Source organism: Pristiophorus japonicus, chromosome 17 (assembly GCF_044704955.1).
Source record: "Pristiophorus japonicus isolate sPriJap1 chromosome 17, sPriJap1.hap1, whole genome shotgun sequence".
In the NCBI taxonomy this organism is placed as follows: domain Eukaryota; kingdom Metazoa; phylum Chordata; class Chondrichthyes; family Pristiophoridae; genus Pristiophorus; species Pristiophorus japonicus.
The window spans coordinates 8445739-8471034 of NC_091993.1; the positions used below are offsets into that span (position 1 = coordinate 8445739).

A 25296-nucleotide genomic window follows, 5' to 3' on the forward strand; every position below is an offset into this window, starting at 1 on the left:
TACTGCCCATTTCACCAGCCTGTCTGTGTCTTCCTGAAGTCTATCATTGATCTCTTCACTGTTCACTATACTTCCAAGTTTTGTGTCATCTACAAATTTTGAAATTATGCCCTGAACACCCACACCCAAGTCAATAATATAAATCAAGAAAAGCAGTGGTCCTCAAACCAACCCCTGGGGAACACCACTGTATACCTTCCTCCAGTCCGAAAAACAACCCTTCACCACTACTCTCTGTTGCCTGTCACAGCCAATTTTGTACCATACTGCCACTGTCCCTTTTATTCCATGGGCTTCAGCTTTGCTGACAAGCCTATTATGTGGCAGTTTGTTGAACACCTTTTGGAAATCCATGTACACTACCGGCAACCTCATTTCTCTCCAACCTTCTCTGTTACCTCAAAAACTCTTTAAACCCTTTAACAAATCCATAATTGAATGGCGGAGCAGGCTCGAGGGAATAGATGGCCTACTCCTGTTCCTAATTCTTATGTTCTTATGTAAGTGGCTGGGAACGCCTCCTTTTGGAAAAAAAAACTGAACTAAAAAAAAACATAACTAACTCACTTACACTGGCGCAAATTAAATGGTCAGAATTACAACTAAAAAGATAGTCCAGAAAAATCACGTTGCTCCAAAAAAAAGGAGCACCTCCTGGGGAAACCTGGGCCCATATGTCCACCCCCCCTTCCCCCCCCCCCACATTCTTTCTACCAAAATGTATCACTTCACACTCTTTAATTAATCCACACCTAACCAAGTGACTGTTAGTTTTGTCCCTGATTACTGTTTCTAAAAGCTTCCCCACTGCCGAGGTTAAACTGACTGGGCTGTGGTTGCTGGGTTTATCTTTACACCCTTTTTTGAGTGATCGTATAACATTTGCAATTCTCCCGTCCTCTTGCACCACCCCATATCTATGAAAGATTGGAATATTATGGCCAGTACCATGATTTCCGCCCTCAATTCCCTCAGCATCCTAGGATGCATCCCATCCGATCCTGGTGATTTATCTACTGCAAGTACAGCCAGCCTTTCTAACACCTATTCTTTATCAATTTTTATCCTATCAAGTGTCTCCACTACCTCCTCCTTCACTATGTCTATGGCAGCATCCGGTTCCTTCGTGAAGTCAGATGCAAAGTACTCATTTGGGATAGTTGAAGTCCCTCATTATTACCACTGTATGGGCTAGATTTTCCATTATTTTTGCATGCATACTGCCCACTTAATGTCCATTTTAACGCTGAAATTGGGTCTCACGTCCATATATCCCCCATTTAGCCACAAAATGGAAAGTAACGCCCATTTCTCGGTCACTTATCACCGAGCGTTATGTTCTGCAAGTAAGTAACGCATATAAAAAATAAGACTGCCCACCCACTTTTTGGGGGCGGAAAGATCAGAATGGGCGAAACCAACAGCCATAATACTTTCGGTACATAATTAACGCCGAGATTTAATAATACTGCCCGGCCACTGTTTTTTGTCGTAAAGATCACATTTGCTGAAACTAACGCCTAGAAAATCGGCCAGCGTTACTTTTTAGCACCTCGCACACATCTCGCCGATAATATCACTCGCCAAAAAAAACGCTGTGAAAAGGTTGAACTGACCTGAACTAATCACAGTGGCATGGGCGCCATTTTCTAAATCGCAGGTCGCATAATTTAAAAGTCTGCTCTGCTTCAACTTCGGGGGAGTTCGGATGTACTCTGGAGGTCTTTTAAGGTGATGTGAACATCTGAACAAGCATCTTTTCATATTGTGGATGATTGGAATTTACTTTAGGTGTCTTAGTGGGGACATTTATTGTTTGTGAACAATCAGTGTAATACCGATAGCTATTGGAATGAGGCCTGTCATTTCTCAGCCTCTCTTGATGACCACGCACATGCTGCAGACTAGAGATGGCAGAAGGTACGTTCAACAGCATTATGTGCCCAATGTAAGATGTGCCAGGCTGATGAGGAGGACCAGATGTTACACCCCCCCCCGCACTTACAGGGAGAAGCAGTTTTACCTCAACTTGTCCGATAACGCCTGCCTTAGAAGTCTGTGCTCCCACAAGGAGGTTATCAGTGAGATATGCCAACTCATCAGGGGAGATCTGCAGCCTGCCAGCACCATCAGGACCACACTGTCCGTCGAGGTCAAGGTCACCGTGGCATTTTCGTTCTATGCATCGGGTTCCTTTCAGGCCTCTGCTGGTGACTTTTGCGCTATATTTCAGCATGCCACACATTGCTGCATTAGACAGGTCATTGAAGCCCTTTACACACGCAGGATGGACTTTATCAGCTTCCCTATGACCAGGGAGGCTCAGACTGAGAGGGCTTTAGGATTCTACCAAATTGCTAACTTCCTCAAGGTGCAGGGAGCAATAGACTGTCTGCAATTTGTGATGCGGGCACCTTTTCAGGATGCAGAGGTTTTTGGGAACCGCAAGGGATTCCAGTCCCTGAATGTGCATTTATCTCGACTTCCATTATCACTGGAGGACAATCTGTGGCGCAGGTATATACTCCATACACTTCGTCCTGGGACTGAACTGCCTCTCTAGCCATCTCCTCGTAATCCGCGCTGGATTCACAGCCATCTGCTGACTCCCCTTCCACGTGGTGAGTCACAGCTCTTTTGCACATTCGCTGGAGGTGGCCCTTTGTGCTGCAACCTTTGCACACATTGTCTCTGAACCAACAATGATGAACCCTGTGATTACCTCCGCAACGCCAGCATGGTGCTACTTGAATTACGTTTGCACCCCTCGGCGGACTCTGAGTTAAAGGACTCGGGAGCCTGTACACTCTGCCCTGGGCAGATTCACATTCAACAGTTCTGCCTGTGAAAGGCGCCATTCTATTTACAGTACTTGCCGGGTTTGAGTCCTGAGAGTGAGTCATCATCTGCTTGGAGCTGCAGCTTGAGGTCATGAACACCTGGCTGATGCTGATGGCCTTCTGCAGAGTGACGGTGGTTTCGGCAGACAGTAGCCTGTGAAGAAGGGCCTCATGACCGATGCCAATTACGAAGACGTCCCACAATGCATCGGCGAGGGATGCACCGAATTCACACGGTTGTTATGTCTTTAATACTCTTATGAATGACTCCATGAGGTCTAGTATTGTACTTGAGCTGTTGTGACCTTAGTCCCATTTACTGTAACTCCAGAGTGAGGCACAAGCATAGTGGGCAGCCTTTTATACTGGGCCCTGCACATGGCAGGTGACCCTCAGGTCTCCCACCACAGTGCCCTCTGGTGGCACACCTTATGTGACTATACAGTTAGTATACATGGTCTAAATACATGATACCCACCTCTACCCCCTCCCTTCCTGACTCCAAGCCGCCTGGCCGAGGAGCTCCTCTGGCGATGCTTCATTGGGGAGGATGACGGCAGAACCACTGCTTGGACGGATACGGGAGAGGACAGTCCCGAAGTGGGAATTAGCTCCGAGCCAGAAGCAAGATCTTCCTCCTGGCTCTCGTGTCATTGGCAATGGGGGTACGGCATTTTGGGGTGCAATGCCGTGCTCCGGGACCACTGGGAGCCCTCTCCCACCAGTGTTAACAGCTCCAGGGTTTCCTCCATCAGTTCCATGTTATATATTATTTGCTGGACCAAAACTCGGTGCCAACTACCTTCTTGGTGCTTAGTAGGGTTTTTGCCGCTGGTGAATCTCCCTCCTGCCTCCCACAACAGCCAAACAAGCACACACCACACCACACATGCTTTCAGTTCCTCTCTGCTCCCCCTCTCTCTCCTCTTCTGCGCATGTAATGATGACCCCTGACCTCCCGAAACGCAGGAAACGAACATTGCAATGCCGTTGCTATGGTCGGCGACACTTTACGGCAGAAGGTCAAAAATCTTTAACGCTAACACGCATTTCAGATCGCTCGCGGTAACGCCCATTTTTAAAAATGGAAAGTTAGGGTTTTGGAAATGGGCGATAATCCGGCGATCTCAAAACCCATATTTACTGCCCTCGCTGGAAATAATGCCCATTTTTGGCCGATTTGCACAAAAGTGCAAAGTTTAGCCCTGAAGTTCTTGCATCTCTCTGTAATTTCTCTGCAACTTTGCTTCTCTATATGCTTTCCCACTATTTGGTGGTCTATAGAATATACCTTGTTGTGTAATGGCATCTCTGTTTTTTCTTAACGCTACTCATATAGATTCTGTCCATGTTGCCTCCAGGATATCCTCCCTCTCCAGCACTGTAACATTCTCCTTAACCAATGCTGCCACACCTCCTCCTATCTTTCCTTTCCTATCTTTCTTGAATTCCTTACAGCCAGGAATATTTAATATGCAACCCTGCTCTTTTTTGAGCCAGGTTTCAGTGATTGCCACAACATGTAGGTATTTGTGCCTGCAGCTCAGTTACCTTCATGCATTCACATACATGCACTGTGAACCCATCTTAGACCATCCTGTATTCTCTTTTAGTTTGAACCTAATATCTTGCTATTAATTTAGTGCTCTCTGCCTCTCCCAATCCTTTGAGCACTTTATTTCCCCTTTCTAATGTTACATCCTGGTGCCCATCCCCCTGCCAAATTAGTTTAAACCCTCCCCAACGGCACGAGCAAACCTCCCCGTGAGGATATTGGTTCCGGCCCTGTTGAGGTACAATTCATCCGGCCTGTACAGGTTCTACCTCCCTCAGAACGGGTGTTAATGCCCCCAGAATCTGAAGCCCTTCCTCCTGTACCATCTCTTCAGCCATGTATTCATCTGCTCTATCGTCCTATTTCTGTACTCACTCGCGCGTGGCACCGGGAGTAATCCGGAGATTACTACCTTTTGCGAGGTCCTGCTTTTTAATCTCTTTCCGAGCTCCCTAAAATCTGCCTGCGGGATCTCATTCCTCTTTCTGCCTATGTTGTTGGTAATAATATGGACCACAACCTCTGGCTGTTCTCCCGCCCCCCCGTCAAAATGTTCTGCAGCCTCTCCGAGTCATCTATGTCGCCTCCTGGCACCAGGGAGGCAACATACAATCGTGGAGTCATGTCTGCAGTTGCATAAACATCTGTATTCTCCCCTATCAAATCCCCTACCACTATTGCTCTCCCACTCTTCTTCCTCTCACCCGTACAACTGAGCTATCCATGGTGCCGTGGACTTGGCTCTGGCTGTACTCCCAGAATAACCATCACGCTCGCCAGTACTCAGAACCGAATACTGGTTGGAGAGTGAGATGCAATCGGGACTGAACCACCTGCCTGGTCCTTATCTTCTGTGTGGTCACCCATTCCCTCTCTACCTGCACACTCCTTATCTGCGGGGTGACCACCTCCTGAAACATGCTATCCAGGAAGCTCTCAGCCTCGTGGACGCCAGCTGCTGCTCAAGCTCTGAAACCCGGAGCTCGAGCTCCTCCAGCTGATGACACCACCTGCACACGTGGTTGTCCAGGACACGGGGAGAGTCTTAGATTTCCCACATGGCACAGTTATGTGCATTCCGTGGGACTGAGTTGCTCTGCCATGCCTCGATTTAATAGGCTACTAACTAACTTACAGAAATAAACTCGAGACTAATGGGGAGAAATTTGGTAGTGCCCCATTTGGGGCATTAACTTTTAAAAGTTTGAAAAAGTAGCACTAGACACTAATGGTTTCAATCCTTAAAAGAATTCGGCGGTTGTACTCCAGGAAGGAAGTGGAGAGCTAAATTTAGGCGCTCCACTTCCTTCCTGGAGCGCAGGCGGTGTGGTTTGTGGAGCAATGCTGCCGCGTTGAAAGGCTCCTTCCCTCCCACAAAGGGAAGGGCCATCGCTGCAAGCTCTGAAAAAGGAAAAAAAAACTTACCTTCTCCACGAAGGCAACTGCGATCAAGCCCGATCAGCCCGGCACTCGAGCAGTTGCCCAGCTGATCCGACCGCGGGCGGGAAACCGTAAAAAACCTACAAGAGAGAAGGCAAGTTTTTTTTTTTTTTTTTGAAACTTACCTCAGCCGCCTCACCTTTCGGCATCGTCCCCAAAATGGCTGGCCGCCCGCTACACGCCTCCTGCGTCCTGGGCGATGTGCGCGGCGATGACGTCACTATCTCCTGGGGAAGGAGATCAGGGGGCAACGCCGCACTGCCGCAGCAAAACTCCCGCCGAATATGGCGGGAGTCACTGATTGCACTGCTCCCGGTAACAAAACCATTTGCACCCCGTTATCGCCCCCACCTCCCCCGGGAGGTGCTAACGGGAGGCGCAAAGGAGCCCAATTTCACCCCCTAAGAGTCTTAAAAGTCAGGCCTACTTTTATTTGCAGCTGCTTCTCTCGCTCTCTTTATTCGCACGGTTATCTACGGTTATATTAATTAGTTTATCTATACATTAGAGAGAATAAAACACTAACACTCACCCACCAATCACTTACCTGCAGTCCTGTGACATCACTCCTTGCTTTTGCTGTTCTTTAGGAATTCAGCGGCCCCGCGCCCTTTATCCTGTTCCCCACCGTCTCTGCTATCGATTTCTTCATGCTGGCTGTCCTCAGGCCCCGCGCCCTTTATCCTATACTGCCCCCTCTGCTATCGATTCCTTCCAAGTTGCTGCAGCCTCTTACATTTTTCCTGCCTCCGTCTTCTTGATGCCTGCCCTTTCTCAGATCCTCTCACCTGAGCAGGGCTGGGCACAGGTCCAAGGGTCCAGTTGTCCTCTGTGCTACTGGAAATGGGCATCCATCTGTCTACTCGGCGCAAAATGAGGCAGGAGCCACTCATTGGAATGCTCCCACCGATTCTCAAAGCAAAGAAAATGCACCCCTGTTATGAGTAACTTTGTCATTTGTTGTTAAATCCTTTTAGCTGCCACATGCACAAGCATTGGAAGATAATTCAAACGACTAATATAAAGTAACAATGTTATAAATAGTGAAACAAAGGATAACTATTTGTATGGATTCAGTTGCCAACCTTAGGAAAATAAGTAGCGTCCATTACCAAAATGGTTATAAGCTGAGGCCTTTGACAGATTGAATGAGGGCATGGTGGAATCGCTAGCTGTCATAGGTCAATTGATCGAAATTTACCACACAGGAAAAAGCACAGCCATCTTGTAGAAAGAAAAGCTCACAAGAATCATAAATTTGCAGAGTTGTGCTTTATATGAATGAGTTACTAGTTGCATTTGACTTCTTGATCTGTGTGAATCTGTTAATTGACAGATTATTTTTTTAATGCAAAATCGTTAGTGTTTGATTGACAGTAACAAGCAAGTTCCAGAAAAGGTAAAATTCACTGTAATGCTCAAAATTTTTTTTAAAAACTGAAGACTGTAATTCTAACGAATCATGTATTTATCATTTTTCATACTCTCTTTTTGGACCAGAGCCAATTATGTGACTTTTTAAATATGAAGATAAATTGAATTTCATTAATTGGCCATTCATTTCTACAATTAATCTGGCATTTATTTATTGTATTTTTTGCAGATGTACCATATATTAACATAGAAACATAGAAAATAGGTGCAGGAGTCAGCCATTTGGCCCTTCGAGCCTGCACCACCATTTGATAAGATCATGGCTGATCATTCCTTCAGTACCCCTTTCCTGCTTTCTCTCCATACCCCTGGATCCCCTTAACCATAAGAGCCATATCCAACTCCCTCTTGAATATATCCAATGAACTGGCATCGACAACACTCTGCAGCAGGGAATTCCACAGGTTAACAACTCTCTGAGTGAAGAAGTTTCTCCTCATCTCAGTCCTAAATGGCCTACCCCTTATCCGAAGACTATGTCCCCTGGTTCTGGACTTCCCCAACATCGGGAACATTCTTCCCGCATCTAACCTGTCAAATCCGGTCAGAATCTTATACGTTTCTATGAGATCCCCTCTCATCCTTCTAAACTCCAGTGAATAAAGGCCCAGTTGATCCAGTCTCTCCTCAAATTTCAGTCCCGCCATCCCGGGAATCAGTCTGGTGAACCTTCGCTGTACTCCCTCAATAGCAAGAACGTCCTTCCTCAGATTAGGAGACCAAAACTGAACACAATATTCCAGGTGAGGCCTCACAACTGCAATAAGACCTCCGTGCTCCTATAATCAAATCCCCTAGCTATGAAGGCCAACATACCATTTGCCTTCTTCACCGCCTGCTGTACCTGCATGCCAACTTTCAATGATTAATGAACCATGACACCCAGGTCTCGTTGCACCTCCCCTTTCCCTAATCTGCCGTCATTCAGATAATATTCTGCCTTCGTGTTTTTGCCCCCAAAATGGATAACCTCACATTTATCCACATTATACTGCATCTGCTATGCATTTGCCCACTCACCTAACCTATCCAAGTCACCCTGCAGCCTCTTAGCATCCTCCTCACAGATCACACTGCCACCCAGTTTAGTGTCATCTGCAAACTTGGAGATATTACACTCAATTCCTTCATCTAAATCATTAAAGTACATTGTAAAGAGCTGGGGTCCCAGCACTGAGCCCTGTGGCACTCCACTAGTCACTGCCTGCCATTCTGAAAAGGACCTGTTTATCCCGACTCTCTGCTTCCTGTCTGGCAACCAATTCTCTATCCACGTCAGTACATTACTCCCAATACCATGTGCTTTGATTTTGCACACCAATCTCTTGTGCGGGAATTAAGAGAGAATTTTTTGAGTGACAACTTCACTGCAGTATGTATACCAAATGATAATCCACCTTTACACAGGAGACAATATTTGCCCCGATTGATGCCAGAACAGTGTTGCTGTGCTAGTCTTTAAATTGATTCAGTCGAAGAGCCTCCTGATGAACTGAGATCAGTTCCAGATAGGCTGTACTCGAGATTAAAAATTTAGTATGTGGACCAGATTGCAAGTCCAGCTGGAAACTGTCAGACTGCTAGAAAATAGTTTCCTGTCTTCATGTTACTCGATAAGATCAGAGAATGACAGCAATGCTTGTTTAAGATGGTGCTATTTTCCTAAATATTGGAACGATGAGGACAGGCCAAAGTTAGCAAGAGCCTGAAACAAATGTGTTCAGTTTCTCAGACACCATCATAGAACACGCTGAGCTGGAATGAGCTTTAAGCTCTCCTTGTGTAGTCACAATATATTTTATGGCAATGCAGATCAGACTTCTCTCAATTCTTGTTCAAAATTTACATCTAAGATCACGTCAGAATGCTATCTCTCCCAAGTGGTTGTGTTCTGGAAATCTTGTCAACGATCTGATGCCCATGTGGTCAAATGCACATTCCAGCGTTTCGACACATTTAGAATTCTTTTCCATTACTGCTGTAAGGTTAAGGATATACATCTACAAGCAACGTCTTGCAAAATGGCTGCAAAATGTGGGCGGGACTTTTGAAAACTCCGTGCCACCAACTGGTTCATACACAATGGATGTCTTATTGAACAATTGTGGTGCATTGCCTGAGATTTTGTGATAAACTTCTCCACCAGTGGCACAGGACATTGGAAAATTATGCCTCTATCTTTTGAAAAGCGCTGAGTGGGGATAGTTCTCACTTTTGGATATTGGGAGAGGTATACGACAGGCGGCTGATCTGATATCACCAGTTTTGCACTCTCTCCAAAAATTAAAATTGCCCCCAGTAAGTTCGAAGCCCATTCCATCAGAACTACCTTTCCAGTAGCCCATAGTGCGAGAGAGCAGCCAATGATTATAAATGCATCGGATTATTTGAGTTTAAAAATAAATGTGATTATGTTTTTGATTTTCCCACTAAAATGTTACAAAAATGAACTAAACATGGCTTGTAATGTCAAAACAGAAATTTAAAAATATTCATGCATCTTCCCCACTCTTACACCAACAGTTTAAAAAATACTTATTGAAGTTGCATAACTTTTATTCAAATCAAACGAGCTCTCTTTATATCTGACACAATTCAGACAATACTTTAAATGTATTTTTAATACTTGAACTAAGTAGTCATTTTATGTTGCAATGTATTTCTGTTGAACTGTAGCCTGTAAGAACATGTTGGTCATTCAAAGTTGTTTGAACAGTTAGTACCCATGTCACCTGTCCAAAATACAGTGCATGTCTTGTATTTATATCATCAGAATCTTTCCGTATGATTTATCTGTGATATTACACATACTGTAAACCTAAATCTCAAGTACCTGTGCACAGACCATTGCTGCAGAAACCCATTTGGTTGATAGAGCAGCATTGAGTTGAATGAGGAAATGTCAATTGCACATGAAGGTGATGAATGGCTCTTCTCTATTCCTGTGTGACTGGTCATGAATAATTTCATCCTAAATGTATATTGTTCATAACAAATTCATTACACTTCAGTACTCCAAACTTTCCCTCATGAATAGTTAATATTCAGGTTATAGTTTGAGAAATTTCAGGTCAATTTATGTAAGTTATGTTTACATTGTATTCCGAGCCAGAATTAGCTGACAGAATTTTAATAAGCACGAGAAATAATGACACATCTAGTACCATTTAAAAATACGAAATTTTTCAAACTATGTCATGCATTTTTAATCAAATCATTTATTTTTAGTTTCTCCAGAATAATATTAGCAGCCCATATGCACATATCTTTTGTAAAATATGTAACTGCTGATTTTAACATGAGTAATGTTTATAATGGGACTGACTTTCTTTAGAATGGTGTGATATATTCACAGAGCACAGCACACACAGCTCCTAACATGGAGGCAGCTCTCTCGGAAGTCTCCGGAACTGCCGAGTTCTGTTTAATGATTAATTCTGCAATGGCAGTACACAATACGTCCACATCCACACTGTGGAGCTACAAACATTACAAGCTTACAGACATTACACTTCTCTCTCCTTAATGAAGAAAGCCATCATAACAAACATCATACATAATTTTCATGTTTATACATAACACAGGATATAAACTTTTTTTTTTTCCATATTTACAAATGTAACTTCACCACTTGTTTTCTGTTTCAAAGAGGATACCTTCGCTCTCTAACAGAACCTTCCAAACATGGTGTCGAATCGAAACTCATTCGAGGCTCCTCCACGGAATTTCCTTGATTTTCATTTGAACTCACTAACTTCAGGCTCTTTGTTTTCCTGACTCAGACTCAGACTTTCATTCTGATTCTCTCCTGGATTTGTTTCCAGTACATTGAATTTAGGATTTGCTACTGGTGTATCAAAACTATCTGATGAGTCAGAAATAATTGAATCATTGCCACCTTCAACTCCTTCCATGTCTGTAGATAAAATATGATCAATATGGACTAACCTAACCTGTCCATTATCAAACACTTTTACCAAATATGTGTGAGGACCACATATCTTCACCACTCTTCCTGGTAACCACTTTAATCATTTATGGTGATGGTTCTTCACTCTCACCTTCTGGTTTAATTTCACACTTCTCTCTTTTACTCTACCTTTATCATGTTTCTCTTTCTGTCTTCATTGTGTCTCTTCTACGGACTGTGCCAAATTTGGCTTTAACAACAATAATCTGGTTTGTGGCTGTTGTTTGAGAAACAACTCTGCTGGTGTTCTACCAATAGTTTTATGAGGAGTATTTCAATATGTAATCAAAGATTTAGCCAATTTGTGATCCAATGACAACTGTCGTTTCCTTGGATTAGGATCAAACATTTGTTTTATGAGAGCACGTTTTATAATTTGTACAGTGCGCTCTGCTGCACCATTCGAAGCAGGATGGTATGGTGGAACCTTGGTATGTTTCACACCATTTTTGCTCGTGAATTGTGCAAATTCTTCTGAACGAAATTGTGGTCCATTATCCGAAACAATTTCTTCAGGGAGGCCAAATGCAGAAAATAATTTTCGCAAAATGTCCAATGTTTTACTTGTTAATTTCCACATTGGAAACACCTCAACCCACTTCGAATGGCTATCAATCACAATGAACAATTGTTGTCCTCCTAACTCAGCAAAATCAATATGTAGCCTTTGCCACACCCTGGGAGACCATTGCTGTAATGGTACTGGTGGTGGTTGCTTGCTTACCGATTGACATGTCGTACACTGCCTCACGATGTACTCTATATCTTTATCAAGACCTGGCCATCATAAATAACTGCATGCAAAACTCTTGGTCAAGCACATTCCCAGGTGCTGGTCATGGAGGTCTCCTAATAATTTGGACCTGAATTTATTTGGTATAACCACTCTTGCACCCCACATGATACAATCTTTATCGACTGATAATTCATTCCTACGAATGAAGAATGGATGTGTATCTTTATCTGTTACCTGGTTTGGCCATCCATTTGCAATATACTCATACACCTTTGACATCACTGGGTCACGTTTGGTTGCTCTACCAATCTCTTCAGCTATGACTGGCAGTTCATCAGTGTATGAAAAATAAAACACTTCATCCTTATCGGGTGTAACTTGTGATGGGGAAGGAAATCTAGACATTGCATCAGCATTACTGTGATCAGCTGATCGTCTGTATTCAAAATGATATGTATATGCTGACAAAATTAAAGCCCATCTCTGCATTCAGGCTGTAGCTAATGTTGGAGCTGGGGACTTTGGATGGAGGATTGCTGTTAGGGGCTTATGGTCCGTAACGATGGTAAACTTACAACCATACAAGTATTTGTGAAACTTCTTGACCCCAAAAATTAATGCCAAAGCTTCCCTCTCAATTTGCGCATAATTACTCTCACTGGCACTGAGAGTGCGTGAAGCAGAAGCAATTGGTCTCTCCTCCCCACTACTTAATACATGAGAGATTACTGCCCCAACTCCATACGGAGAGGCATCACATGCTAGCTTAATCTCCTTAGATATGTCATAGTGAACTAACATGGTGCTCTCTACCAATTTGCTTTTACACTCCTTGAATGCTGTATCGCATTCTATTGACCACTTCCAATGGATCTGTTTTTTCAAAAGTTCATTCAGTGGATGTAATACTATAGCCAAATTTGGTAGGAACTTCCCATAATAGTTCAAAAGACCCAAGAATGAATGAAGTTCAGTGACATTCCTGGGAGTGGGTGCATTTCTAATTGCATCCAATTTTTCCATGGTTGGATGTAAACCATCTTTGTCTACTCTGTACCCTAAGTACTCCACTGAGTTTTTAAATAACACACTTACGAGCAGACACTCGTACTCTGTGCTTCTCTAGCCGTTTGAGGACTTCATTCAAAATGTTATTATGAATTTACCTATTTGGTGCTGAAATTAGTATGTCATCCAAATAGCATACTACCCCTTCAATACCTTGTAAAATCTGGTTCATTACCCCTTGGAATATGTCAGGGGCGGAAGACATTCCAAATGGTAGCCTATTAAATTGATATAGGCCTAGATGAGTATTTATAGTCAAACATGACTTGGATTCCTCATCTAGTTCAAACTGTAAGTAGGCATTCATAAGATCCAGTTTTGAGAAGATCTGACCACCTGTCAGTGTTGTGAACAAATCTTCTATATTCGGCAATATATTGGGGACATTACTCTCGAGAACCTGGTTTACGGTTACTTTATAATCACCACACAATCTTACCGTACCATCGTAATTAGGTACAACAACAATGGGTGTAGCCCGATTTCATCGATCTATCTTACAAATAATGTTCTCAGTCTCTAGTCTTTTGAGTTCTTGCTCAACTTTCTCCTTGAGTGCATATGGTACGGAATGTGGCTTGTAGTAAACCGATCTAATGTCCTTCTGTATCCTGACACTCGCCTTGAAGCCTTGGATCGGACTGCCCATTTCGCAGAACACCTTCGGATACTGCTTGATAACCTCATCCGTTGATGAAAATCTCGCTTCCACACAGAAAATCTTACTCCAATCCAGCTTCAGTGAGCTCAACCAATTTCCTAGTAAGGCAGGCTTGTCTCCTTTCACCACTATTAGAGACAAGTTCTGAAATTGATCTTTATATTTCACCGGGACGGTGATACGACCTACCACAGGAATTTTCTCTCCCGAGTAGCCACGCAGCTCTATCTTGGATTTCTGCAGTTGGAAATCATGCAATTTGTCGCGGTACAGCGACTCCGGTACTACACTCACGGAGGCACCCGTGTCAATTTCCATTGGTATCTTGAATCCCGCAACATCTATGTGGATTTTGATGCTTCCCGAATCGCTGTCCATTAACCTCATGCTCCTGATGACGTGTAACTCTAACATATCCTCGTCCTGTTGTTGTTCTTCCATGCTATATAGTCTCTTTGAATTTCTACTCATAGCTTTGAACGCTGGACTCATAGCTTTAAAAGCTGCTTTACCCTTCAGTCGGCATGCCTTCGCAAGATGCCCAGTCTTTCTGCAGAAGAAACACTCTGTCTTCACGTATGGACAACTTTGAGCAATGTGTTGTCCCAGGCAACTATAGCATGACTTCGACGCTCTGGTAGAATTTCAAGTTTCTGAGACTTTCAGCCATGCCCGTCTTTTACTTTGAACCTGCAGGTGATTTACCTCGGTTGATTGACAACCGTAATTATTATTTAATTCAAGGGAATATTGTTCGGCCATGCTCATCAACCTCGCTGTTTGACAAGCAATCTCAAAAGTCAAGTCATCCGTTGTCAATAACTTCCTTCTGATCACATCATTTTTCACCCCACAAACAAAACGATCCCGTAATGCTCGGTTTTGAAAGTTTCCAAAATTACAGTGCATCGATAGCTTTTTTAATGCAATGATGTAAACACCGATACTTTCATCAGCCTTTTGATTCCGAATCCCAAAACGATAGCTTTCAGCAATTTCTAACGGTTTGGGGTTATAATGCTGCTCCAGCTTCGTTAAAATCTCTTTAAGCGTTGTGTCCTTTGGCTCGTCAGGCACAAGCAAATTTACAAATGTTTCGTATAATGCCGGACCTGCTTCCGATAAGAAGATCGCTCTCTTACGTTCCAACACATCCTGGTTCTGGACTGCATTGTCTGGAACTTCGATTATGTTATTTGCAGTGAAATACTGTTCTAGCCGATCCACACATGCTTTAAAACGTTCCCGGTCGTGTCGATATTCACCCAAATGTCCCAATACACCTGTCATTTTAATCTCTAGCTGTTCACACCATGTGCTGTATTTTACCTCGGATTTTGTAGCTTTTTTTCCAAAGACAGAAACTTCCAAAGTCTCTCTGTCGGCTGGCTGAATCCTTCACCAACAACATTTTAGCTTTAAATCATCCGAAAAATCCCATCTCAGTCGCCAAATGTGATATATTCACAGAGCACAGCACCCACAGCTTCCTAACATGGAGGCAGCTCTCTCGGAAGTCTCCGGAACTGCCTAGTTCTGTTTAATGATTAACTCTGCAATGGCAGTACACAATACGTCCACATCCACACTGTGGAGCTACAAACATTACAAGCTTACAGGCATTACAAATGGCAAGCTCTTTCAGCAATTAAAGGCAGGTTCTTGATTATCAAGGGAAACTACAAGCTCTTAGCAGTCCTGATGTTCCAGCGCATCATGTCTAAAAGGTTAAGAACTGATGCTATCCTGCCGGAATAGTAATGTTCTTATAGTACAAACATTTCCTGAGTCAGCTCATTCATATAATTCTTCAGGGGACCAGGTGGAGACTTGTACAAGTGTAGGGAGTACATTAGTAATGGGAGTGAAATTTTAAAGGGATAGCTTTAGAAAGGCTCAAAAGACATCTCAACTCAGGAGCGGCCTTTACAAAAGGTAAAGGGACAAGGCATTAATTAGCCACCGCCAAGCATAATGGATAAGGAAACCACATGTGGCTGCCAGGTTCTGTCTATGGCTGTGCCAGCCCTATGATGCATACTGGCAGAAGGTGACTTTACAGCAAGTGGCACTGTTCTGCATTTGGCTGTCTGCTATTCTTGGATCCTGTGAAGACACATCCCTCAGCCATTGCCTGATAGATGCAACAAAACCTGCAAATATGATTGGCTGAACCTGCCAAAATTCCACCAATCGGGCTTTGCTTCCTTATGATCACCGCAGTATTCCTTCCCTCATGCAGTACCCCATAAAGCATGTTGCGTTATATTTGCGAAGTTTCTGAAGAACCATTCAACATAACAGCTAATTAAACCTTCACGTATGTGTGTTCCATTGGGCCTTCTGTCCCTTGAGAGTTGGAACCTTCACCTGTACTAATCAGTTGCCCAAGTGAGGTGCGGTCACTTCTGTCTGCAGATGCAGATATGCATGTACTGGTGACTTGCTGCAAATTCTTATCACATAACTGGACCTGCCTGGCGTCCCTATCGCACTCCTTCACAGCACCTCAGATAGAGGAATTCCCATTGGGAAACCCATTGTTGGAGGCATAGATAAAGCAGGCAACAAAAAAAAATTAAACAATTGGCACAAAGGCTCAGGAGAACGTAAGTGCCTGGAGAAAATAATAATTAAAAAAAATTTTTAAAAACAGGCCAGAGGTGGCCTCAAACTTGCTGCAAGAATCTTTTTTATACTTGCTTCCCTGTACTGCTCAGCACTAAGCAAGCCTGGATGTTCATTTCTAACAGATGTTGATTTGAAGTCACATATATGATGAGCGTAAAGAGTATAAAAAGACACGGGCGATGTCTGAATGATACTTTACACTACAAGATGTGTTATTTGTGTTGTTTACATATTTTAATGAAGCTCCCATGTTTTTCAAGCAGCAGCTTCCGCTACCCTATTCCCCACCCCCCCGCCCCCCCCGCCCGCCTCCCTCCCGGGAAATGGCATGCATAAGGAGTGGAGACTTGGTGTTCGGCATTTCCACTAATTTTTCTTGTCTGGACTAGAACACATATGATGCATTCCAGGCCTCAGCATGTTTTATATGTTAAATCTCTTGTGACAATTCAAATATTAAACTGTTTTAATAGAAATTAAATTGAAGAATTGTAATGCAATTGATGGCAATCACAAAAGTCTACTTTACACAGTTACTAAAAATAACAATTGTCTATACAAAGGGCAATTAAATGATGAGATCAGCTAACAGAAAGAAGGTTGTGGCAACTTTAATATGCAATTATTTGACTGCCAGAACAGCTGGTTGCAGTTCTTGTAACTTTCCAAATTTCACTATAAATGCCGATCATGCCAAGTAAATGTCACAAGGTTTCAGAAGCTTGGACTTGCTTGTCACTGCAGGGCTGAGGGTTAAAATTCCCAGGCCGTTTGATGCTCAACTCAGATTCCCCTCACAGTGATGAGTTTCATCATTGAACAGCTACTCGGTAGAATTATAGCCAAACATTCCATCTTGGGGAGGGAACGGCTGACACTTCTGTGCTATACGCACAACACTGCGCCATGGATCAATTAAGGTATATGTGAGGAGACTGCGTGACCCTCTGATTAGAGAAAAACTCAGCATCCAACTTTAAATATTTTGAAAAATAAACCTCTAATGTAGGATTTTTCCCTTGGTTTTCTAGCAGATTGTACATTGCATAAATGTTTAACAATGTAATTACTCAAATATGTGTCATCTTTTTGTTTGTTTAGATGATAAAACATCAAAAATGGGCTATACCACCAGATAGAAAAGGAGAATAAAAAGGCAAAAAAAGTTTTTTAAAGTACATTTGTACGCTGAAACAAAACCAGGGCCGCTGAGTTTGCCTACTGTTCACCTGCTGCATCCAAATACACCGTTTGCTCAGGTTCCGTCCTCTTTCCCCCTCTCACTAGGTCCTTTTGCCCTGAGGCATCAGCAGCCATTTATGTACTGCTGGCACCGGGAATTCGGCGCGTATGAATTTGGTGCTCTCCCAGCAAGTCTTGATCAATGCATTGGGAGCAAATGTTGCATTTTGAGCTAATCTTGTTTAATGGGACACGGTGAGCTGACTCGGGCACAGGTAATGGAGCACCTGAACACTCATGGTGCTATGGGTAGAACCACATATTGAGTATTTTTAACCAATATTTCACCTTTTTACCCATTTGCTATCGTATCTTGGCTGTTCTGTACCATATGGTTTTGAGTTGCTAATGTAATGAACTTAGTTTGAACATTGGCTATTAAAAAGATTGAATTTAGTTTCTCCAATATTACATTTTGCTTTTGAACTAATGAGGAATTTTTGCCTTGACAGAGCAAAAAACAAGAGATATCTCGTGAGGAGCAGGGACCCAACATCAAAAACTTAGATTTCTGGCCTAAACTCATTACTTTGATGGTTACGTGCGTAGATGAAGATAAGACAGCCTATACTCCTGTCCTGAACCAGTAAGTGAAGTCATAGTTTGAGTTACATTTCAGATTGCTTGTGCTACCAGGAGACCGATTTTGAAGCGCAATTAAATCTTGGTTCATGGCACTAAAAAAGTGCCATAATGAGATTAACTCCAAGGCTAAAGATTACAAATAATTTCACAGTAGTACTGTTTCATTTCTTTTATCTAGCATTTACATTTGTACCACAACTGAGTAAAAGGATGTGATAAAATGAATAACCGTGCTATAGCGCAGGAGTGTTCATAAGATAAACCGAGAGCTACTCACAGCCCATTTCCTCGTACTCTGTGTACCTTGATAGTCCTGTTAGTCCAGCTGTCTTTTTGTCTTTTGGCCTCCATTTATGACTTCCTGGCTGTGGACAGCAGCAGAGCTAGGATTCAGCACTTTACCCTGTCCCTTCTCTTGCAGTTTGGTTAGAGGGCTAAGGAATGTTATTAGGAAATGAGGCTATTCCAGTATTTGTAAAGCAGGAAACGGCTCTGTTAAAACTACAGCTCTAGCTCAAATGGAACTACATTAGAATAGTTGCCGGGGTGGGGGGGGGGGGAGAATGCCTGTAATTTATATTGATATAAATAATATAACTATAAATAATCATTGAATAAGGATTTTAACTAGTTAAACAAATAAAATAAGGTTAAATTAAGTCATGGCAGAGCAGGTTGTGTGTCTGGACTGCAGTATGTGGGAGTTTATGGACAGTGAGACTATCCTGAGCGAATACGTCTGCAGTGGATGCCTCCATCTTGAATCTCTCCGGCTCAGAGTCATTGAGCTGGAGTGCGAGTTGGAGACACTCCGTATATATGTGTGTATATATTTATCCATGCCCACACACCTCATGTGGAATAAATTGAATGAACTGCATGCGTGAATTCAAATTGGAGGGTATAACATTGTAGTATTACTGAGACATGGCTGCAAGATGGTCAGTACTGAGAACTAATTATGCCAGGTTATAGGGCTCAATTTTCACCAGTTATCTGCACCGTTTTTTTGGCGCGCTGCTTTTTTTGGCGTAAATTAAAATATCCCAGTTTCCCCAAAGTTTCTGCACCAGCGTAACTCAGTGACAATTTTTTTAGGTTAGTTTTATTTGCGTCTTGGGGGCGTAACCTGATGTCTGCGCCAGTTTTTCCAGAGTTATGCAAGTTTGGCCAACTTACATTTTGCCTAGGACGACGTATGTGACCACTTCCAAAAAACCTTCTGGACACTTTAAAAAAAAAACCAGCGCACATTAAAAAATCAGCGTAGAAACACGCCATTGTTTTTCTGTGAAGTTTTGGATTTAAAGAAGACATTAAATATGCATCATGAAGCTTAATTTTTTCAAACTCAAAACGGAGGAAATGGAAGTCTAATGCAATTCTTTAATTTTGGATCTTTTTCAAAGTGCCACTCCACCACCGAACAGCTCACCGAGCTCGAGGGTCGGTGCATCGGCCGGCAGAATCGCTCCCTCGCCCGGACACAGGGGCTCGGCTTCAAAAGAAGCCCAGGGGGTGTGGAAGCCAAACTGAAGGGATAAGAAGCTTTACACTATGCAGCAGCTTCAAAAGAAGCCTGGGGGGTGGGTGTTTGCCGAGACCCTGTATCCGGGCGAGGGAACGATTCTGCCGGCCGACCCTCGAGCCCAGTGACGAGACGTTCGGTCAGTGGTGTGGTGGTACTTTGAAAAAAATCTAAAATTAAAGAATTGCGTTAGACTTCATTACCCCAAATGTTCTCATTGAATGCCTAGTTACCCGTTCTAAGCAAGCCTATTGCGCATGCGCAGACCAGGGTGTGGTCCATAATGGGGCATAAGCCTTGAGGAGGGAGAGAGGAGAGAAGCTTTAACTCCTTGTCCTGCCGTTTTGGGCTTCTTGCATAGGTACAATTTAATCATGGGGGCAATACTAACAATGCCATCCCTTGTGTAAGCCTTCTGCATGAAGTCATTGCATGAGGAACCTCAGAGCACGTAGGGTGATGGGCAGGAGGCCTTACCCACATCAGGTATATCAAGACAGACGTTCAAACCTGCACCTGAGTGATACAGACTGTGTGAGAAGCCTGCGTTTCCACGAAGAAGTTGTAACCGAGATCTGTGAGTTAATAAAAGCAGACCTGCAACCTTGAAGTGTCAGGAGGACTGCTTTGTCAGTTGAAGTGAAGGTTACAGCTGCACTTACATTCTATGCATCTGGATCATTCCAGGCCACAACTATGTGTGCGCCATTTCTCAACATGCAACACATGACTGCATTTGGTAGGTGACTGCTGCACTATATGCCCGAGGAATGACTACATAAAGTTCCCCATGATCGCCCAGGCAATGCGTGAAAGGGCTGTGAGCTTCTCCAGCATTGTTGGCTTTCCAAAGGTACAAGGCTGCATTCATTATACCAACACCGCCTTGCGAGCACCTTTGGAAGATTCCAAGATGTACAGGAACAGAAAAGGCTTCCACCCCGTCAATATGCAGCTCGTCTGTGACGACATGCATCGCATCATGTCAGTTGATGTGAGATACCCTGGGAGCACCCATGATGTGTTCATCCTACGCGAGAGCGTTATATCTGCCATGTTTCAGCAGCAGCCAGAAGGGCAGAGCTGGCTACTGGGAGACAAAGGGTACGGCCTCACCATCTGGCTCATGACGCCCCTACACGTAACACGGATGGAAGCTGACTGGGAATACAACATGTTGCACATTGTGACGTGCAGCATAATAAAGAGGACCATTGGCATCTCGAAATAGCGTTTCCGATGCCTGGACCATTCCAGAGGCTACTTGCAATACTTCCCTGAGATTGTCGGTCAGTTCACTGTTGTGTGCTGCATGCTGCATAACTTAGCCATCATGAGACAGCAGCAGCTGGTAGTAGAAGACCCACATGAGGTGATGGTGGCTGATGATGAGGAAGATGCAGATGATGAGGAGGAGGATGAGGAAGCCATGAAACTACCTGAACCCAGAGCACGACGGCGGAGAAGGATGAGGACGTCGTGTCCCTTTAACGATTGCTCGAGCCTTGCACCAGCAGCTCATCTGTGAAGGCTTTGCTGCCTGAAGGCTCAGCGGCAACTATTCCAAATGGACAATGTTTACTGTTTGGACCTGTTCCGTAATTGTGTCATGTTAATGGAACAAATAATGGAAATTATCCTTCGTTAGTTCAAAAGGTTGTGTTAATAATGGAACAAATAATGCAAATGATTCAGTTATAATTTAAAATATATTTTATTCAAAATTTAACACCTGTTTGTACTGTACTTAACTTTAATAAAAATATTCTTCTATCAAACTTTAAAGTTTTCAGTTGAGATCACTTAAACTTTTAAACTTGTAAATTTACATAACTTAGAAAAAACTTTTAATTTGAGAACTGTTACAACGGTAACAATAATAATAATAACAACAACAGTAGCAAAGAAAGTCTCTCCTCCACCATATTCTAAGGCTGCCCGCTGCGCTTGGTCTTGTTGTCTCCACCCCTGCCCACAGACGGTGGCGCAGCATTTCTCGGGTTGGTATCAAGCTTATTCTTTTGAGCATCTCTGGTAATGAGCGTTTCTTGATGGGGGTGGGTGGGCAGGGCATAATGTGGGAGGCCCGCCTCTTCAGAGGCTGGTCTGGGGATTGAAGTGGGAGTGGCAGTTGATTCTGTCAATGACTGCAGGGTCTGGGCATGTTCCCTTATTGCAGCAACTAACTCCGACATTCCCACCCTCATGTGCCCTGACTGTGTCTCAGCTACCTGCAACATTCCATCCCTCGTGCCTGGACAGTGTCCCCATTACTCGTGAGAGTGTTGTTACTTCTCCTGACAGTCCCGATACCTCACCACCCACCCCACTGATGGTGTCCAGGAGTGATTGCGTAAGTTCAATACTCTCCACATTCATTGCCATCGTCTCAACCACCTCTGTTAGATCCTGCACCTCAGAAGTGCGCTGTCGAGCGCTCCTTCTCCTCCTCACCTTTAGTGTGGCTCGATGCATCCCACTGGGACCCGCAGCCTAAGATGGTGGGGCCCTACGTGTGCCTTGCTGCATCCCACTGGGACTCGCAGCCTCATTTGGTGGGGCCCTGGGTGTGCCTCACTGCATCCCACTGGGACCCGAAGCCTCAGATGGTGGAGCCCTGGGTGTGCCTCACTGCATCCCACTGGGACCCGAAGCCTCAGATGGTGGAGCCCTGGGTGTGCCTCACTGCATCCCACTGGGACCCGAAGCCTCAGACGGTGGAGCCCTGGGTGTGCCTCACTGCATCCCACTGCTATCCCCAGCGTCGGACGATGGGAAACCATGGAATGTCCCACCAACACTGAAACCACTCGGAAGGGGCTGGCACCTCAATGGGCGACACCTTCACCTCTTCCAGAGTGAGTACAACAGTGGGGCCTTCATCCATCCCCTCCCCCTCCTCCTCACCCCCACGCTCTTGGTCTGGAAGGTGGGATTGGAAGATGTTCTCCTCTTCAGGCTCGTCCGCGTCTCAATCTTCTTCTGCACACAGGGTTGGCCTCAAGTTCTGCCGGGCCTCCTCCTGTTCGAGTTCTTTCCCTTTTGGTGCGTGCCACCTTCCTCTGCAAAGATGAAAATATAACTTTTTAGAGAGGGTGTCTTTCTGCTGGGTGGGACATACAGATGGTCACACTTACAATTGGAATTCCAGTGAATAAATGAAAATATTACTTCCACTAACTACTTGACCAAGGTCCTACCACTTTTTGCACTGGCCTCCAGACCTCGCGGTGGTCACCATTGCACAGTAATCTTTCTGTAAGTTGGTTCCAGCGTTTCTTCATTTCTTTTGGGTGAAACTTGTATGTGACCTCTGCTGATGTCCAGCTCATGCCAACTGGCCTCAATTACAGTAACTCCACTTCATCCTCTGAGAAATTCTTGGTCCTCGTGCCACGTTGCATATTGTATTGCAGCTCTGATTTTTTCACTGCGAATTAAAGTTCTCACACACAACTGGCTCTTTAAAAATGGCCAAATGCAGACAGAGCTGTACTGGGCATGTGCGCTCATAGGAGTCACGTCAAAAGCGCCATTTTTTTTCCCGTGAATGCGCAGAAGGAGGGTGCATCATTTTTTCGGCGCAGACATTAGGCTCCATCCCCCAAATCGAAAGGACATGCGCAGCGCCAATTTCAAAAACATAGAACCGAGAAACTTGCTAGTTATTTTTTTGGAGTAGTCGGGGCCAAACAAAAACGGGCGTAACTCTTGCAGTATGCCAAAAAAAACGGCATTGGTGGAATATTGAGCCCATAAGGTCTAAATGAAAGATAGGGAAAATGGCAGAGGGGGAGGAGTAGCTTTAGTGATTAAGTATGAAATCACCAATGATGAGAGGATATAAATGAGAGGTAAGCAGGCATTGGAGACTTTATGGGTATAATTAAGAAATAGGAAATGATTTAAGACTGTGGTGTGAGTTATGTATAGACCCCCTGGTAGCAGCTGTGAAGTGCTAGATTGTATAAATGTAGAGATTAGACAAGTGAGTAGCAAAGACAGAGTGGTTTTAATGGGGGATTTTAACATTCATATTGATTGGGATAAGCAGACTAGCACCTGTTAGAAAGGAAGTGAATTTCTTGAGTGTGTCCGGGATAGTTTTCAACAACAATATGTCCCCGAGGCAACAAGGGGGCAAGCCATACTAGATTTAGTAATGATTAATGAGCCAGATTTAGCTAACAGCCTAACTGTGCGTGAACATTTATTCAATAGCGATCATAACATGATCGAGTTCAACGTAGCGTTTGAAAAGGAGAAATGTGAAACAGCTACTAAGATTTTAGATTTAAGTAAGGTCGACTTCAATGGGATGAGGCAGAAACTGTCCACAGTAAACTGGGCAATCTGTTAATGGGTAAAACGACAGGAGATCAGTGGGAGATGTTTAAAAAAGAATTTAAAGTGCTATAGAACCGGTTTATACCCCTGAGGGGCAAGCACTTTACTTGCCAAAAAAAAAACAGCCATGGACAACGAAAGAGGTATGGGACAACCTAAAACTAAAAGAAAAAGTTTACAAAAATGCAAAAAATAGCACAGATCTCGGCGAATGTGAAAGATACAAAGAACAGCAGAGGGTCACAAAACAGATAGTAAGAGTAACAAAAGGAATTATGAAAAGAAACTTAAAAGGGATATCAAAATCAATACGAAGAAGTTTTACAGTTACATTAGGATAAAGAAGATGGTCAGGAGCAATGTTGCCCCCTTAAAAACTGAAAGCGGTGATATTGTCAATGATAAGGAAATGGTGGACATGTTAAATAATTACTTTGCATTAGTATTTACAGTAGAAGAAGAGGATAGCATTCCCAAGGAAACTAACATTTTCAGGGACAGGGATTCGATAAAATTAACTTAAGTAAACTAACAGTAATTAAAAAAATAACGGCACTAAAGAGTGACAAATCCCCAGGGCCAGATGGTTTCCATCCCAGGGTTTTAAAGGGCGTAGGTGAGCACATTGCAGAAGCCCGAACTATAATCTTCCAAAGTTCTCCAGATTCAGGAACTGGTCCTTTAGATTGGAAAATTGTGCATGTCACTCCATTATTTAAGAATGGTGAGAGAAGGAAACTGGGGAATTATAGATCAGTTAGCCTAACATCTGTTGTCGGGAAATTGCTAGTCTACAATTAAGGATAGAATGACTGAAGACCTCAAATTTTCAATGCATCGGAGAGCGCCAGCATGGATTTGTGAAATGTAGGTCACGCCTTACAAACCTGATTGAATGTTTTGAAGAAGTGACTAGTAGAGGATCGGTGAATGTCTATAGATGTTATTTATATGGACTTCCAGAAGGCATTTGATAAAGTCCCACATAAGAGACCATTGTCTAAGGTAGAAGCCCACGGAATTGAGGGCAAATTATTCAGCAGCAGGAGGCAGAGAGTAGGGATAATGGATATGATACGTCCTTACTACACAGTATAAATGCACACAAGGCCCATGCTTGAGAGAAGGTCAGTCTGTGACCTGCCCTTTATTCCTTAGCACTCAAGTGATGAAGGTGGGTGGAGCTTCCCCTTTTATACCTGAAGGTTCAGGTTAGGAGTGTCTCCCACCTAGTGGTCAGTGTTCTCACGGTGTACAAC

General features: G+C 43.6%; 1 protein-coding gene across 2 annotated transcripts in view; it reads left to right on the forward strand.

Annotated features, from left to right (window-relative positions):
- LOC139227523 (protein unc-13 homolog C-like) overlaps positions 1 to 25296 on the forward strand; it is an 801204-nt gene that overhangs the window by 542612 nt on the left and 233296 nt on the right. For both annotated transcript variants that reach the window (XM_070858323.1, XM_070858322.1), the window contains one exon: positions 18030 to 18163. In XM_070858323.1, the coding sequence (XP_070714424.1) occupies positions 18030 to 18163 (134 nt within the window). The remainder of the gene's footprint in view (positions 1 to 18029; positions 18164 to 25296) is intronic.